The following is a 15,976-nucleotide window of genomic DNA, read 5'->3' on the forward strand; positions in this document are numbered from 1 at the left end:
GTATGGGGACGGCCCTGGAAACTGATTATGAATGTTAAAGGTTAACGGGTAGCGGGACCCCTATGGACCCCCATGGATACTAGTAGGCTGGTGAATGAGAAAAGGATATGTTGTATAATGATTGAATTACAAAAGGCGTGATAAGTGCTATGTTTTACAGCTTATATTATTTCATGTTTGTGATAATGTTATTGTTTTCTTATATTGCTTCATGAATTCCACCGAGGTAAGTGGATGGTAAAGGTTTTATCATAAATAAAAAGGATTTGTTGTAAATCATGCTCCATTGGTCTTTTGTATTTTTCTACCCACCTTTACCTCCGTGACGGTGAGATATCGTGACGTTTTTACTAGGCTAGTATAGCTCACTCCTTATTTAACCATTTCAGATCAGGAAGACATGGTTCCCGAGCCCGTTCCGCAGGAGGACGACGAAGGGGATGCCTAGAGACTCTGTAGTCATACTCATAGTTTTATTTTCGAGTTTCTCTCTTAGTTAGTTTAATCTTTTATACTTTAAGTACGTTTTTGGTTTTCATGTAAGGGATGTTAACTGAAATTTTGATCTCGCTTCCGCATTTAATATTTATAATATAATTTTCATTTTTTTGAATTACCGGGGCTGCTACATTTTATGTTTTCTGGTGAACTGCATTGTAAAGAAATTCTTAGCATTGATTTATTTTGATGTATGATTTATTTGCTCTTATACTGGGAATGTACGAACTCGATATAGAAATATAAAAATCAATCTTAATGTAAAAACTAATTAGAAAGTAAAGAGATCAAATTAATTAATGATAACTGAAATTATAATGTGTAATTTAATATTATAATAAGTTTATAATTAAACAAGAATTAATTAATATTTTTTATTTAATTATTTAATAAATTAAATATGATATTAACATTAAAAATTTACGAAAAAATAAATAAACTTTAAATTAGATTAATTATATTTTTAAATTTTGTGCTATGTAAAATTTCGAGGCATCTATGTTATTTAGTAGAGTTGCCGACTTACCGGAAGCTTTCAAAAAACACGTCGGATACGTATCAGTTGTAGACTTCTGAATTATTTTATATGATAAAATTTAATATAGTATTTTATTAATAACAATAAATGTTATATTCTATTAAATTTATTTATAAATTATATTTGTCATTAAATTATTAATAAAAAATAACTGTTACAGAAATATACCAATTTAATATAATATTTTATTAATAACAAAAAAAAAACTATATTCTATTAAAATTATTAATAAATTAAATTGGGTATAAAATTATTAATTAAAAATACAAATTTAACTGTTACAAAAACTCATTGGTCCTGAATCCATTGGGATTCAACCAAAGTTTTAATCTCCGATTTCTCTCCCTTGTTTGAAAATCAAACACTAAATCCTCCAAGTTCTGCACTTACTGGCCTAGGGTTTGGCCATGAGAGGGTCCAAAGTCGATCTCTTTAATTCCCGGATACTCATAGATTCTGACTTCTCGCCGGACGGGCTCGCTGAATCTGGTTCCGCCTCAGACTCAGACTTCACATTTGCTTTCAACAACAGAAACTTTTCTGATGCGGTTCTGAGGATTGAGATCACACCAGACTTGCCCGAGAGGAAATTGGACAGCGAGGCCAGCTGCAGCGTCAGTCATTGGGCGGGCAACCGTAAGCGGCGCAGAGAGGAAAAGAAGAAAGAGATTGGTTAGTTTTGTAATTGCATTTGTACCGTATTATCCCGGTAATATATGGTCGGATATATCACTTATTTGATTGGTAAGAAATTCAGAAGAGGGAATTTATGGTTTTGTTGTTAATTCTGATGTTGTGACCTCTAGACTCTAATAAGTGGATGGATATATTTAATTTAGGATGTTATTTCCTAGGAAATATTTTCGTCTACGATGCCTAGCTTTATTGTTTGATTTTCCGGGGAATTTTGCATATGTGATCTTTGTGTCCCTAGGTTCTAAACCAATCAGTTTGTGTTATCAGTTGAAGGGTGACGATTGCATGCAGCAACGTTAATTTATTTTTATAAGAGAGTGTATGTCACCTTTTATAAATTGAGCAGAGAGGAACGTGGTATCTGCAATTTTTTCTTGTTTATACTACTATTAATAACAGATTGTAGACTCTTCATACAACAAAGAATAGTAGGGATTAGTTTCCCAAAAAAAAAAAGTAGGGATTAGTTCCCCAAAAAAAAGAGTAGGGATTTCAGAAGAACAAGAATCATTAGTTACGCAAACAAGTGCCAAACGGACATATTAGCAGTTCCCTCAATCACATTCCATGTTTCATTGTTGAGTTCTGACCTATTTGGTTTGAGTTCCCACAAAATAATTCAAGTGTATATATAAAATTTTATTACTAATAATATGTATATATTTGTTTCAGTTTGTCTTTAGACTTTGGCACTGCAGGGCTTCAATTTAGTTTCAGTTAATTTGTCATTTCTTTTACTGGAATTAATTTATTTTTAGCATTATCCGTGGATGTTCTTGCACAACATGAGGAGCAGATAGTAAATATATCTGATACAGATGATGGAGTGGCATTTGAAAATATCTTGGAGGACCCAATAGCGATTGTTGAGGGATCACGACCAGATTCTGGGATGAATATGAATAGACAAGGTAGGTAGTCATCTCTCCTCTGTGGCATGCCACTGGATTGGTATTACTTTATTTTCCAATCAACAATAATTTGTTGGACTAACTTCCGGTTGGAAATAATTTCTGGTTAGTTGTGTGGTCTAATACTGAGATATGATAGATTCTGTTACAGGTGATGGAGCCACAGATGGAAATTATTCATCCCGGAGTATGGACTGTTCGGCAATTCTTAGAGTTGAGACTGTACATGTTAGCTCTACAATTTTAGCAGCAAAGAGTCCGTTTTTTTATAAGGTAAGGCGTATTCATGTGACTTTAGTTGGCTTTATTCCTTGTGCACTGTCTTCACTTGTTAGTTTGGGTAATTCTTGTAGTTATTTTCAAATGGAATGAGGGAGTCAGAGCAGCGACAAATAACTCTTCGGATACATGCTTCAGGTAATAAAAGAATGTTTTTATTTCTATTTTTGGCTATTTCTGGAAACCAGTGTCTTCAGTTTATCATAGAAATGAAAATTGATCTGGTTTTTGTTTTATGGTAATGTGAAAGCTAGTTAGTTTGAGATCTTTAAGTCTATTAAATGATTTGGCTGTTTCCTGGAATCAGTTATGTCCTCTTTAATGTTCTTAACACCATGTTAATCATACTTAATTGCTGCTTTGTTTTGTTTTAACTAAGTGAAATTGATTTATTACTGTTTTGTTTCCTTTCTTTTTTCCTGAGCAGAAGAAGCAGCCTTGATGGACCTCCTTAAGTTCATGTATAGTAATTCCTTATCAACAAGCACCCCTACTGGTTTGCTGGATGTGCTGATGGTTGCTGACAAATTTGAGGTTGCGACATGCATGATATACTGCAGCAGGTTATTACAGGAGTTGCCTATGACCTCTGCGTCAGCCTTGCTTTATTTGGATCTTCCTTCTAGTGTTTTAATGGCTGAAGCTGTTCAGTCACTGGCAGATGCAGCGAAGCAATTTCTTGCTACAAAGTACAAGGACATGACAAAGTAAGTATTTTGCTATCCTTATATTTCTTCTTTTTCCCCCTGAATACACACTTATTGATAATCTAACTAAAAGGCCATTGTCATAGTTTCTTGTTTTTGTACAGAGAATTTTCTATTAATATTTAAGATAAAAATAGGGAAGTTCCTAAAGAAATGGAATTTCCTTAGCTATTAGTCCCATAGTTATTAGGACTTTGTTATATTATTATTGTTATATTCTTACCATTATTGTTGTTCAAGTTTTTATTTTCCTTCTTTCAAAATGAAGTCTCCAATGGACCAGAATTTGGTAATTTGCAGATTTTCTCACGTATGCAAGCCCTTTAGGAGCTAGAGATCATTAATCATATTAACTAAAAAGTTTAGAAAATGAGCACTTTCACAAGTCTTAGACAGCAGCATGATACTTTCTTTTGGTTAGGTGTTATTAGATCTATTTGTACAAGGCAGGTAGGTTTTTTCTAATTTTGTTTTAATCCTGTTTCCTGCTCTATTAATGCAAATTTTGGATCTGGTGTGTTTTGGCAGTATTTCTCTCAGGTAACAAACCCTAACCATGTTTTATGCTACAAAAGAGTCCATCCTTCTCTACATCAAATTGTCTTATTTCTTGAAATACCTCTTTTTTCTATAACCTAGATTGGTTATATTTTAAGTTTTCCTTAGTAAAAGAGATACTGTGAAAATGCAATATCATGTGGCCATGACAATAATTAAACTTGAGGATAGAATTAAAGCAAAATTTTGTATTTATATCATGTGTCCATGACAATAGTTAAACTTGAGAATAGAATTAAAGTAAAATTTTGTATTTATATGGTGGTATCATATAGCAGAGATGTACTTTTGGGCAACATAGTTTCACTCGTTGCCTTTTCTCCTTTACTAACTTCAACTACTGATTCTTATTATTATTTTTTATCTATCAGGTTTCCAGAAGAGGTGCTTAATTTACCTTTGGCTGGTCTAGAGGCAGTACTTTCTAGTGATGACCTCCAGATAGCTTCAGAGGATACTGTTTATGACTTTGTGCTGAAGTGGGCACGTATACACTACCCAAAATTGGAGGAACGAAGAGAAGTTCTTGGGTCCCGACTTGGCCGACTTATTCGTTTTCCATACATGACTTGTCGAAAGCTGAAGAAGGTTTTGACCTGCAATGATTTTGATCCTGAACTTGTGTCTAAGGTTGTGCTGGAAGCTCTCTTTTTCAAGGCAGAGATACCACACCGGCAACGCTACCTTGCAATGGATGAGGAGAACACTACGAATCGACGCTTTGTTGAGAGGGTGTACAAGTACCGTCCAATCAAGGTGGTGGAGTTTGAACATCCTCGTCAGCAATGCATTGTCTACCTAGACCTGAAGCGTGAGGAATGCGGGCGTCTATTTCCAACAGGACGTGTATATTCACAAGCATTCCACTTGGGGGGACAAGGTTTTTTCTTGTCAGCTCACTGCAACTTGGACCAACAAAGCTCTTTTCATTGCTTCGGGCTGTTTCTGGGGATGCAAGAGAAGGGATCAGTGGCTTTTACTGTTGACTACGAATTTGCAGCAAGATTAAGGCCAACGGAAGAGTATGCAAGCAAATATAAAGGAAACTATACATTCACCGGAGGAAAGGCTGTTGGGTACCGGAATCTATTTGGTTTACCATGGACAACATTTATGGCAGATGATAGCTTATATTTTATCAATGGAATACTTCATCTGAGGGCTGAGCTCACTATCAAGTAACAGATGTTTCTGTCTATAGTTTGTAACAAAATTTGGTTGACAAGTCCCTTTATGGTTATAGGCGTATATGATGTTCGCCTATAGTTATTCTTTAGGTTTCTCAACTGATGATGCATGGTAATATAACATGATAAATATTTCAGAATACTGAAAAGAAGAATGTTAAGTCTTCTATACACCATACACACAATGAAAGTAGAGCAATTGTGGCACTTCCAATTCTTGATTGATCTTTTGAAGACTGGAATGTTTTGATTGATTTTGTCTCTTGTTTTCTGGAAAATGGTTATTTTTTTCATGAGAATAAAAGCAGGTTGCCCAGCATTGACGAATGTCAGTTGCGTGTAAATAAAGTGGGATCATAATAAACTGTGTCAAAAATTAAGTTGAAGTATCGTGGGGTCATTTAACCTTCTTCTTCAAAATGAACTATATAGTGGTTTCTTTTTTTCTTCTGGTGACGGGTCTATTTAGAGGTACTAAAATTTCATAAGTTTTGATTGTATTGTGTCATTATTTCAATGGCGATGGCTTCAACAAAGTACAGTGTACTCTGGGGATGATATTGTCAATCAGCTTCATCTGAAAATCTAATCCCTTCCATTTCAAACCACGAACGTCTCATGGCTCCATCCATCCCCACCTTCCTCAACCACTAAGGCTTCTCTCTCTCTCTCTCTCTCTCCTCTACATATATATAGATGGGTGCTTGAGCTTCAAAACTGGACAGATGGAATTTTTACTTTGTAATAAAAATAAAACAAAGTATGATCGAGATTAACTTTTATACAACTTATGCTATTTTAATTTAATTATCAACAACCCAAAATCCATGGCCCTATCCCACCTTCCTATGGCGGAAAGAGAAACGAAAGAGATGAGTCAACGATTTCTAAAGATTGCAGTCAAGAGATAGATTAGAAATAGTGTGAAAGCAAGTTATAGAGCGTGACTGGAGAAAAAGAGAGAGAAGATGCACATAACTCATAGTGGAGGACTTAGGGGTCATTTTGGGGATAGGCAAGGCTTTTGATATTTTGCATTAAGTACATACTATATGAAAAAAAAAAAAAAAAAAAAAAAGAAAAAATGATGACAAAATTTGTGCTAAATGTATTGGATGTAGCCGAACAAGAATCTAAATTTTTACCCCATGGTTTATATACTTACACCTTAAATTGATACATCTGTGAACTCTATTTTAGAATTATTTAGGACTAAAAAAGAAATAGAAAAATATATTTGTTGTTGTAGATAGATTCATTTTATTGTTTATCATAAAATGAACGATGCAACAAATCTAATTTTTTTTGTATGGTATTTTTAAAATAATTATTAATAATAGAGATAAAAAGTTTTTGAGTCACTTTTGACATGTTTTGTGTAATAAATTGAGTACTAATTATTGTTTTTTTTATTATTTATTATTCATAAGTATATAATCAATTCGAAGTGATAAATAAAATTTTACAATATTTTTTATTTGTCATTGTTTGTGAAAATTTTTAATTTAAAAAAATTGTTTACCATTGGTTGAGTTTATTTATAATAATAATATTCATTTTTCAATAAATTTTTTATTATTGGTATATGGTTTTAAACCACTGACTCTTTTTTAATCTGATGTTTTTACCATTATATGATATTATTAATTTAGATGAATAAAAGAAAGTGGAATTGATTAAGAAAATGTATAAAAAGACACGTCGATCTTGAAAAGTGATTTATAAAATGAAAGAGAGATTTTTTAAATAAATGAAATACAAATTGAATGCTAAGAGGTGATGATTCATTTCAAGTCCTAGAATGCATTAATAGTAATGCTCAGAGATAGACTTACCTAGTGAGTACTTTGTGTCTGCTACTTCAATTGTTTTTGCATTTCTCCTTTTGATGTAAGTTTAGATTCGATAAAGGGATGGGAGAATGATAGAAATCAAGACAAGAAACATAATGTAAATGCAAAACAATAGTATTGTGAACATAACTTTAGATATACATGGGTCGAACTGTTAAGTAGGTCATTCACTATATCACTAGTCGAGAGACTCGAGCAAGTCTTTTAAGCTTTTATGTTCAAGAATGGATCAATGATGAAAGAAGGTTTGGACTGAGAGAGGCACGAAAGAAGTGGGTGGGATTCACTACGTCCCATAGAGAAAGGAGCCCATTAATCTTCTGTAAATTATTGGGTCAAAATTCTTTGTTCAAATTTATGAAGAATAAAGCCGAATTAATTAATTAGGTAGTCATGTGCCGTGCATGTGCTTTTATTAATGAGTTGGCATATTTCTATTGGTTAAGAATTAAGTTTTTAATTATGATTAATTAGCCTAAGGTGAAAATTGGTTTCCATGTGGGATTCATTAACCCAAGTAGATTTGTTATTCTTTTTCCTAGTAGGATTGGATTTTAGTATCATATTATATCTTAATCTTAATATATACATGATATGTATATGTACAAGTGTTAGAACTATTTCCTATTTCTTTTTAAGGATTGAATTAGTGTGACATCTTCATTATAAAACTCTCTTATATTTATTTATTTATTTTAATTATGTTACTGACAAATAATTTCTTTCAAATATTATCTTTTTTTAATATTTTTGTTATATTAAGAATAAATTTCTAACTTATCAAGATTTTCTTGTGATATTTTAATTAAATTTTTTTTTTTTCTTATTTCAATTACAAGTTAATTGTAAATTAAGTAGAGAAGATTTGTTTAGATTTAAGTTTTAATTACTAATTGTGCTATGTGTAAATTCAAATTAAGTGTTAATCTTAGGTTATGCATCAATAAGAGACAAAGCCAAAGGAGAGAAGAAAGAGATTGAAGAAGGAAGGAGATGCCAAAAGGGAGATGAGGGTAAGTCCCTGGAGAGGCAAAGCTTCATTCATGGGAGGAGTTGGCTTAACTTATTAAAATTGGTTCATTAAAATTAATCTTTAATTAGTATATTCTTCTTCTTTAGTTACTTCTCTTTCCTCAGCATTTACTTGTTTTTCGTCTCCTCTTAATCCTCTTTTTATACAGTGATTTCTTTCTCCCTTCAAGTTACTTATTCTTTCATCTTCTTCTTCCTCTTCAGTTAAATATTCTTTTTCTCAAAGATACATCTTCTTTTTCTACTTAAAATTGTTATTTCTTAAAAAATAATGAATTTAGTTGTACTTATTTCCTAATGTTATGTTCCAACATTTGTTCAGTGCTTCAACTTGGAAATGACGGAATCCAGAGTTCCATCCTTTTTATGACTTGCAGGTTGAGCACTTTTGTCTGGTGAGTTTTGAGCTTGGTTGATGAGCCTACATTTGGTTGCTTTAATTGTTTTTGGAACAGGAAATAACAACTTTTCTCCACCGTATAAAGATTTAATTAATATTTTCATTTAAATGCTTGAGATAGATATTGATTAGAAAATGTATCACGAGTATTTGTGATGTGCATCCATCAAAAGGGGTAAAATCAATGATGCAACATGCTCAATTACCTCGCAAAGATGGAGGAGCAATTAAACCCATGTTATCATTACCAGTAATTATTTCGTCTTTTCCTTCTTACCTCAATCTGGCAATGACAATAATTATGATCAACATTTAGCTGTATACATCATCTTCCAGTGCTGGGTATAGAACTTAACTCACATCGAAGTCAATTCCCAAAAGGTTTATTTTAAGCGTGATTTTAGGCAAGTAATCATACAAGTAGTTCATAATTACATACAAAAATATCACTTTATATATTGACAAAATTCAAATGGAAATGTGATATAATAGCCGTTGGAAAAGAATAACTTTTCTTTTTGTCTTGGGTCCATTTCTGATCATGCGTGTAAAGCATTCATCTTTCAGACGACCAGAAAAAGGACTCTTATTTTGTTGAACCATACATATGCATGTATACAAACACACAAGCAAGTTTCATCAGCTGAAACTTGAAATGACATATAACTTCATCTGGGTTGTGGTGGCTTTTTGTTCTTGGTCTTTTGTATACAGTCTAAATAACAATGTTGCTGGTATACTAGATGAACAAGTTGAGAATTTTGCCTTCAAAGCCTTGGTCTGGCACCACCACCGGCCTCACACGGGTTCTATCTACAGAGCAATTCTTCCAGCTAATCTTTCGGGCATGGAAGTTTCCATTTTAAGATTGAGGAGCCGGAGACTGTGGAAGATTGGAGCCAAGTTCAACAATCTTCACTTCCCATCAACAACCTTTTCAGTTCCTTATGTGAGGAGGCTAGCCATAGTCTATCAACAATTGGGCAACTGGTCTTCTCTTTACTACAACGTTCCAGGTTATTCGCTTATCACTTATTTTGTTGGTTTCATGGTTTTTGATGTATCAAATGTAACGGCAGACACTAAGAGCATGACAAGAATCAGTGTCCGTACAAAATGGAAGCCAATATTGATTAAGTTTTCTGATCTGAGATTTCCTGATGGAATGAGTTTATCAAAGGCAAAGTGTGTAGCTGTTTACAACAACGGTACATTTGAGCTTAGCGAGTTGAAGTTTTCCAACGTGTGTTACGGATGGAGTGATGGATATTTCTCCATTGTTGCTCCACTGAAGAATAAGAAGAAGAAGGTGGTGTGGTACTTGGGGGTGATAGGATTTGGTGGGTTGATTTTGATTGGTTATTTGGGGATGAAAGTTCTCAGACTTTTGAAGACGAAGAAGATTCAGATAATGGAAAGACAAGCTGATGAAGGTCTGGTTTTTGATAGCAGATGGATTGGTACCAGTAAAATGCCCTCTGCAACTGTAACAAGAACTCAACCAGTGCTTGAAAATGGAATATTTCCTTAACCTTTAATTTTTCATTTTTTTTTACTCTGCTTCATTTGTGTATATTGCAGTTGCTATTTCTCCTTCACTCACAAACTACTGAATTTGACGTTTAGTTTTGAATATGAACACTGAAAACCCAAGACCTCTCAATGTATCTGACTTGATTTACAGCTTTCCATAGGATTTTCCACTTTCGAAATGGGAAATATGATGACTTTATTCAAATGAGTAGGAAGAAAACAACTATCCACAGCTTTACAGCATCTAACCCCGGTAGAAGAATCAGGTTGTGTCAAAAGTTTGACACTTTTGCTGTCAAATCTTGTTCTTGCTTTCATATCCATATTGTAGATTTTTGTTCTTTGATTAATTAGGTGATTTAAGATTTATAATAGTGAAGAAACTTGTTATGGAAATCATATGTCATCTACATATTACTTAGAGAGCAAGACAAATTAATTTTTCCTTTTTCTTTAGGAAGCATTATCTGTGGTAAACAAGTACCTAAATTTTTATATTTAAGACAAATTCAATGGAGAAAGTTCAGTTTTTTGCTTCAGTTTCTTCTCTTTTTTTAGTTGTGATAACAACACATGCACTATTTTACTGGCTCATGGAACTCACTGCATCCCGGATGGATACATTAGAATGAGACAGTCCCCTGATGAGTTAATTTCTTATCTTTACCTGAACAACCCTAGACCACTGTGATACTGCATAAGCTCGATTAACAGGTTGTTACTGGCTTCTTTATTTTTCTCCCTTTTTTGTAGAAAAAAAAAAAGTACCAACTGTTACTAAAGTTGTTAAGCTCTTAGATGGACTAAAGGAATTTTTCTACTAGAAAACTTATTTAACGAAGTACCAAAAAACTTACTGATGGGCTTTAAAGGTCCAGGATCAACTGCACCACCTTTTTTCAATGAAGATGACTATCAGCTTTGGGTGTTAGGATGAAAGTTCTTCTAAACACGTTGGATGTATGGGAGGCCATTGAAGTAGGAGAGGATTCTCCTCTCTTGAGAACCAACCTAACCGTGATTCAAAATTAAACATTATACAGAGGAAATGACCAAAAATTGAAGGTTATTTCTTTTGATTTAATCAGTTCTGTCTAAAACTATTTTCAAAAGAAAGATGTCTTGCTTGGAATAAAATCGAGGAAGAATTTTAAGGAACTGAAAAGAAAAAAGCAAATTTATAAGTGATTATAAAACTGTGAAGGAGTTCACTTATAATGGTTATGAACGAGGTGAGTCAAGTGAGATTACCTAGAAAAGAACCGGCAGATAAAAGAGTTATAAAAAAAAGGTGCCACAAAGTCTTTCTGATAAGTTCGAAGCAATCTCTTAAACTACTCAAATAATTTTTTACCTGTAGTTAGTTGCAGAACAGTAAAGTTGAATGGTACCGTAAGTGTTTTTGTGATGAAACACAAAGGGAAACGCAAGACTCAAAAGAGAAAATAGGAAGAGAGCATAAGGAAAAATGAGAAACAAGAAGATGGTAAGGACAAAGGAGACGAGAAGATCAAATTTTCTCCATGCCCAAACACTAAGAAAACTGATCATTTTCAAAAATATTATTGGTTTACTCCTCATATCAAGTGCAGGTCTTGTAAAGGTATAGAAAGAGTATGCAAGTCTAAGGAAATGTGCTGACAGAAGGCACAAGTCTTTGAAAGTCATGAGCAACACAGAGAAGTTTTTTGTGCTCACTCAACCAATACAAACAACAATACTTAGTGGACCATCATATGAGCTCAATTTTTATCATCTTAGTAGAATTTGTACTTTTTCTAGTTAAAACAAATATAAATTTAGAAATGAGTTCCACACGCACTCAAAATTTATTCAAGATATTAACTAAGAGGGAAATAGAGGTGATTTAATTATAATACAATTCTTTCAAAATAAGAACATAACCTCCTAATACAGACATCTAATCCATGCTTGCATCCGTAAAGAGAGAAGAGAAGTGCATAGTTCATAAAAAGTAAACACCTCAAAACTGCCGTAACGAAATTAGCATTCCATGATTCCATTGTTCACTCTTATTAAGGACTAGCTGGACTCTATTCTTTACGTAATATTGAAATAAATTTAAATTTTTGTAGAAATTATTTGTAAATTCAAACTTATTCAACTAGAAAATAATGGAAATCCTTCTTAAAACAACAAAAAATTTGTTCATGTGAAATTAGAATAACATACTTCAAGATTTCAACTTCACGTAAAATTCTATTCGAAGTCTGCTTTTCTTTATCATTTTAATATTATCTTCACCTTACACAGCCTTTGCTCATTCATAAAGTAATGCAACTCTAAGAACTCCTTGAATGCTTAAGAATCACCTTCCAAGTAGAAATGCACCAAAACAGTAATTAAAAGCTTGTATGTCCAACTCCCTTTTGACAAAAGTTTAAAGCTTCTGTGTTTGCCATTCAATGCAGAAACATCAAAACATCTTTCTTTAAATGTTTTTGAGAGATCAGATTTAATTCTGCATTAAGCATATACTGATCATGGTTTGTGAAATTATGCCAGTACAGCACCCTGTTCCCCTAACAATTTTAAAATGAACAATTGACTGAAACTCAGCCCAAAATATTCCTGTAATAAATGTGTAAAAACTCCCGTAGAAGCTCAAACTTATGACAGGTAATATAAGAGAACGTACAAGGCAGTGCAAGAACAAGAAGAACCTCTTTTCACTACCACAAGGTAACTAAATTTTTCATATTAGCATCCCAAGCATGAAAATACCTAGCTTATTTCTAAGCTACACTTACTTCCATCCAGATATTGGACAAGGGTTTTATCTAACTACATGAGATAAGAGGGGAACATCAAATAGTAATAAGACAATCAAGTGATAGAACCCAAAAGGCATGCATTTCTTATTAAGACCATAAGCAAAGCTAAACAATGATGGCTATGCCCGAACTTTAAATTCTCAATGACCAAATATAATTCTAGTTCAGATGGAAACATTACCAAAACTCAATTGAAACTTAAAGATTATCAAGTTGAGAAGCAGAAAAATGGCTCAGTTGAATGCACCAACGCCAGCATTGCTCTTCCTGGCAAGCTTAGTCCATTCAGTATGAAACGACCCCGGACGATCAATCCTCTCATAGGTATGCGCTCCAAACAAGTCCCTTTGCGCCTGGACAAGATTGGCTGGGAGCCTTGCACGTCTATAGGTGTCAAAATAAGCAAGACTGGCGCACATCCCAGGAGTGCTGATACCAGCTGAAATAGCCAACCCCACAACTCTCCTCCATGCCGCTTGCCTCTGCACCATCTCTCTCGCAAACTCCGGGTCTACAACCAAGCTCGCCAAATTGGGGTTTCTTTGATAAGCTTTCTTAATCCTGTCCAAAAACACGGCCCTGATGATACACCCACCTTTCCAAATCCTTGCCAGCTCCCCCAAATTCAAGTTCCATCCCCTCTCTACACTCTTGGCCCTCAACAAGTTCATCCCTTGAGCATAACTACAAATCTTGGATGCGTATAGGGCCTGCCTCACATCATCAATCAACCTTTTCTTATCAATTCCACGCGCTACAGCCCCCACTTCTTCCTTCAACCCGGCCTCCTTCAAAACCTCAGCAGCGGTCTCGCGCTCCTCTTTCAACCCACTTAGGTATCGACAATCCAATGAGGCTGCAATTGTTGGAGCCGCCACGGACAGCTCTGCGGCCTGCTGCACCGTCCACTTCCCAGTACCCTTCATCCCGGTTTTGTCCAAAATCTTATCTACCAACTCCCCGTCTCCGTGTTCATCCTTGACTCGAAAGATATCGGATGTTATCTCAATCAGGAAACTCTCGAGTTCTCCTCTGTTCCACTCGGCAAAAATCTCGGCCAATTCGGGATTGGACAAGCCGCCGACGTTTTTCAATACATCATAGGCCTCGGAAATGAGCTGCATATCGCCATACTCGATGCCGTTATGGACCATTTTAACGAAGTTTCCAGACCCCCCTTCCCCGATGTAGGTGACACAGGGTCCATCCTCGACTTGAGCAGCGACCTTCTCGAGTATATCCTTGATGTTATTATACGCCTGAAATGAACCACCCGGCATTAGCGAAGGACCATTGCGAGCACCTTCCTCGCCACCGGAGACACCCATACCGAGATAAAGTAGACCCTTGGGGTTAACCTCCTGGATCCGGCGCTCCGTATTCTGGTACCACTCGTTACCACCATCGATGATACAATCCCCAGCTTCCATATGCTCGGAAAGCGCGGCGATGGTCTGGTCAACAGGGGATCCAGCCTTGACAAGGATGATAACAGATCTGGGTCGTTGCAGAGAGAGGACGAAATCACGAGGGGAGTAATGGCCGGAGAGTGGGAGTTGGCCTTCCAGGTGAGCCCGGTCGAGTGTCTCGTCAACCTTGGATGTGGTACGATTGTAGACGGAGATAGGGAAACCCTTTTCGGCTATGTTAAGGGCGAGGTTCTGGCCCATGACGGCCAGTCCCGCTAGGCCTATGCGGGAAAGAGCTGGTGAGGCTTCCATGGATGAGGTTGGTGAGAAAGGAAGGAGATATTTTGATGGGGAAACGGGAATTAAGAAAGAAAAAGGGAGGGTGGGGCTTAGTCAAATAAATAAAACTGAGAGTGAAGGGGTTTTTTGGGTTGTTGAAGAGAGTGACGGACTCGTCGAGGTAGTGAAAGGCCAAACAAACGCCTAGCTGATTTTGCAAACTACCTTCCACTACACCAGTTGCCAGTTGCCATGATGTCCTGTCCGATGGTTCCTAGAAGAGAAAGAAAAGTCGGGGGGGGGTGGGGTTCCAGTAAAACGATGTCGTTTTAATGACTTGCCGTTTTTGTTCTCCTGTAGATGTCGTTTCGTACTATCAAAGGTCCCAGTTGCTTCCCGCTGCCTAACTTGTGAACAACCAACAATTTTTAGATAACCACACATGGCTATAAAATGTGTATAGGATGGCTACAATTTAGCCTATAATTGTCAACTTTATATAAGAGCATTATATTATATAAAATAAATATTCTTAAATTATTGTTTAATTTTTAATTTACATGACTGCTTCTATTAAGGTTTATATAAGAAAGATTATTTTCTTTTATTAATATTAGAAATAATGAATTTACAAATGTTATTTATTTATTTATATACATTTCACGTTATACTCAATAAATACTTTAATTATAATTTATCAAAGACATCATAATCTTTTAATATCAAAGTGCAATATGCTTCCATATACTTAGTATACCGAGCAATCAAGTTTAATGATTATTTTGTATCATACCACTTTATGTAAAATATTATGCCACGTTAATATAGTCTATTTTATTTCAATAAGAATATATACATTTTTTATAATATTTTTTTTTTAACTAATATTGGTTAAAATATGAGATCGACACTCATCTATAGATGGACTTAATTATATTAAGTATTTGGATAAATTTTATGACATCATATTTATTAATGATATTATAGATTATTTGTGATTTTGACTTTGTAAACCAAATCAACTATAAATTTATTACACTATTTGTTAGATTTTATCATATTATTAAAGTTAAATATGAAAAAGTAGCATATGATAAAAGAGTAATCTTGTTATTAGTACTAGTTAAACAAACAACAAAAATTTTATAAAATTAAATAATTTAATAAAATTTTATATAGAAGTCCGTTATTACTCAAATGATTGATTTACGGTTAACATATTTCCAACAATAAAAGAAGCTTGCAAGCCTTGAATGAGTAGTACCTATCTTATTTGTGATTTCACCAATGTTCTAAAAAGA

The 15,976-nt window shown here is 34.5% G+C and overlaps 2 protein-coding genes across 2 annotated transcripts; one reads left to right on the top strand and one right to left on the bottom strand.

Moving 5' to 3' along the window:
- The first annotated feature begins 1,315 nt into the window (after positions 1-1,315).
- Positions 1,316-10,731, top strand: LOC110809442 (BTB/POZ domain-containing protein At2g46260-like). Its single transcript, XM_022035272.2, has 8 exons — positions 1,316-1,708; positions 2,491-2,643; positions 2,795-2,916; positions 2,997-3,060; positions 3,350-3,629; positions 4,559-5,366; positions 5,431-5,486; positions 9,260-10,731. Exons 1-8 carry the CDS (start codon positions 1,444-1,446, stop codon positions 10,188-10,190), a joined length of 2,679 nt encoding a protein of 892 aa, XP_021890964.2. The 5' UTR covers positions 1,316-1,443; the 3' UTR covers positions 10,191-10,731.
- Positions 10,732-13,044: 2,313 nt separating this feature from the next.
- On the bottom strand, positions 13,045-14,927 carry LOC110809446 (6-phosphogluconate dehydrogenase, decarboxylating 3, chloroplastic). Its single transcript, XM_022035277.2, has one exon. The coding sequence runs from the start codon at positions 14,706-14,708 to the stop codon at positions 13,221-13,223; it is 1,488 nt and encodes a 495-aa protein (XP_021890969.1). The 5' UTR covers positions 14,709-14,927; the 3' UTR covers positions 13,045-13,220.
- Between the last annotated feature and the right edge of the window lie 1,049 nt (positions 14,928-15,976).

Source organism: Carica papaya, chromosome 4, assembly GCF_054855325.1.
Source record: "Carica papaya isolate Zhongbai chromosome 4, ASM5485532v1, whole genome shotgun sequence".
In the NCBI taxonomy this organism is placed as follows: Eukaryota; Viridiplantae; Streptophyta; class Magnoliopsida; order Brassicales; family Caricaceae; genus Carica; species Carica papaya.

Bases quoted from the DNA above. Each gene is read 5' to 3' on its own strand.
- LOC110809442 (XM_022035272.2), top strand. From the start codon at position 1,444: ATGAGAGGGTCCAAAGTCGATCTCTTTAATTCCCGGATACTCATAGAT. The intron at 1,709-2,490 runs GTTAGTTTTGTA...ATTTATTTTTAG, and splicing joins GGAAAAGAAGAAAGAGATTG to CATTATCCGTGGATGTTCTT. The intron at 3,630-4,558 runs GTAAGTATTTTG...TTTATCTATCAG, and splicing joins AAGTACAAGGACATGACAAA to GTTTCCAGAAGAGGTGCTTA.
- LOC110809446 (XM_022035277.2), bottom strand. From the start codon at position 14,708: ATGGAAGCCTCACCAGCTCTTTCCCGCATAGGCCTAGCGGGACTGGCC.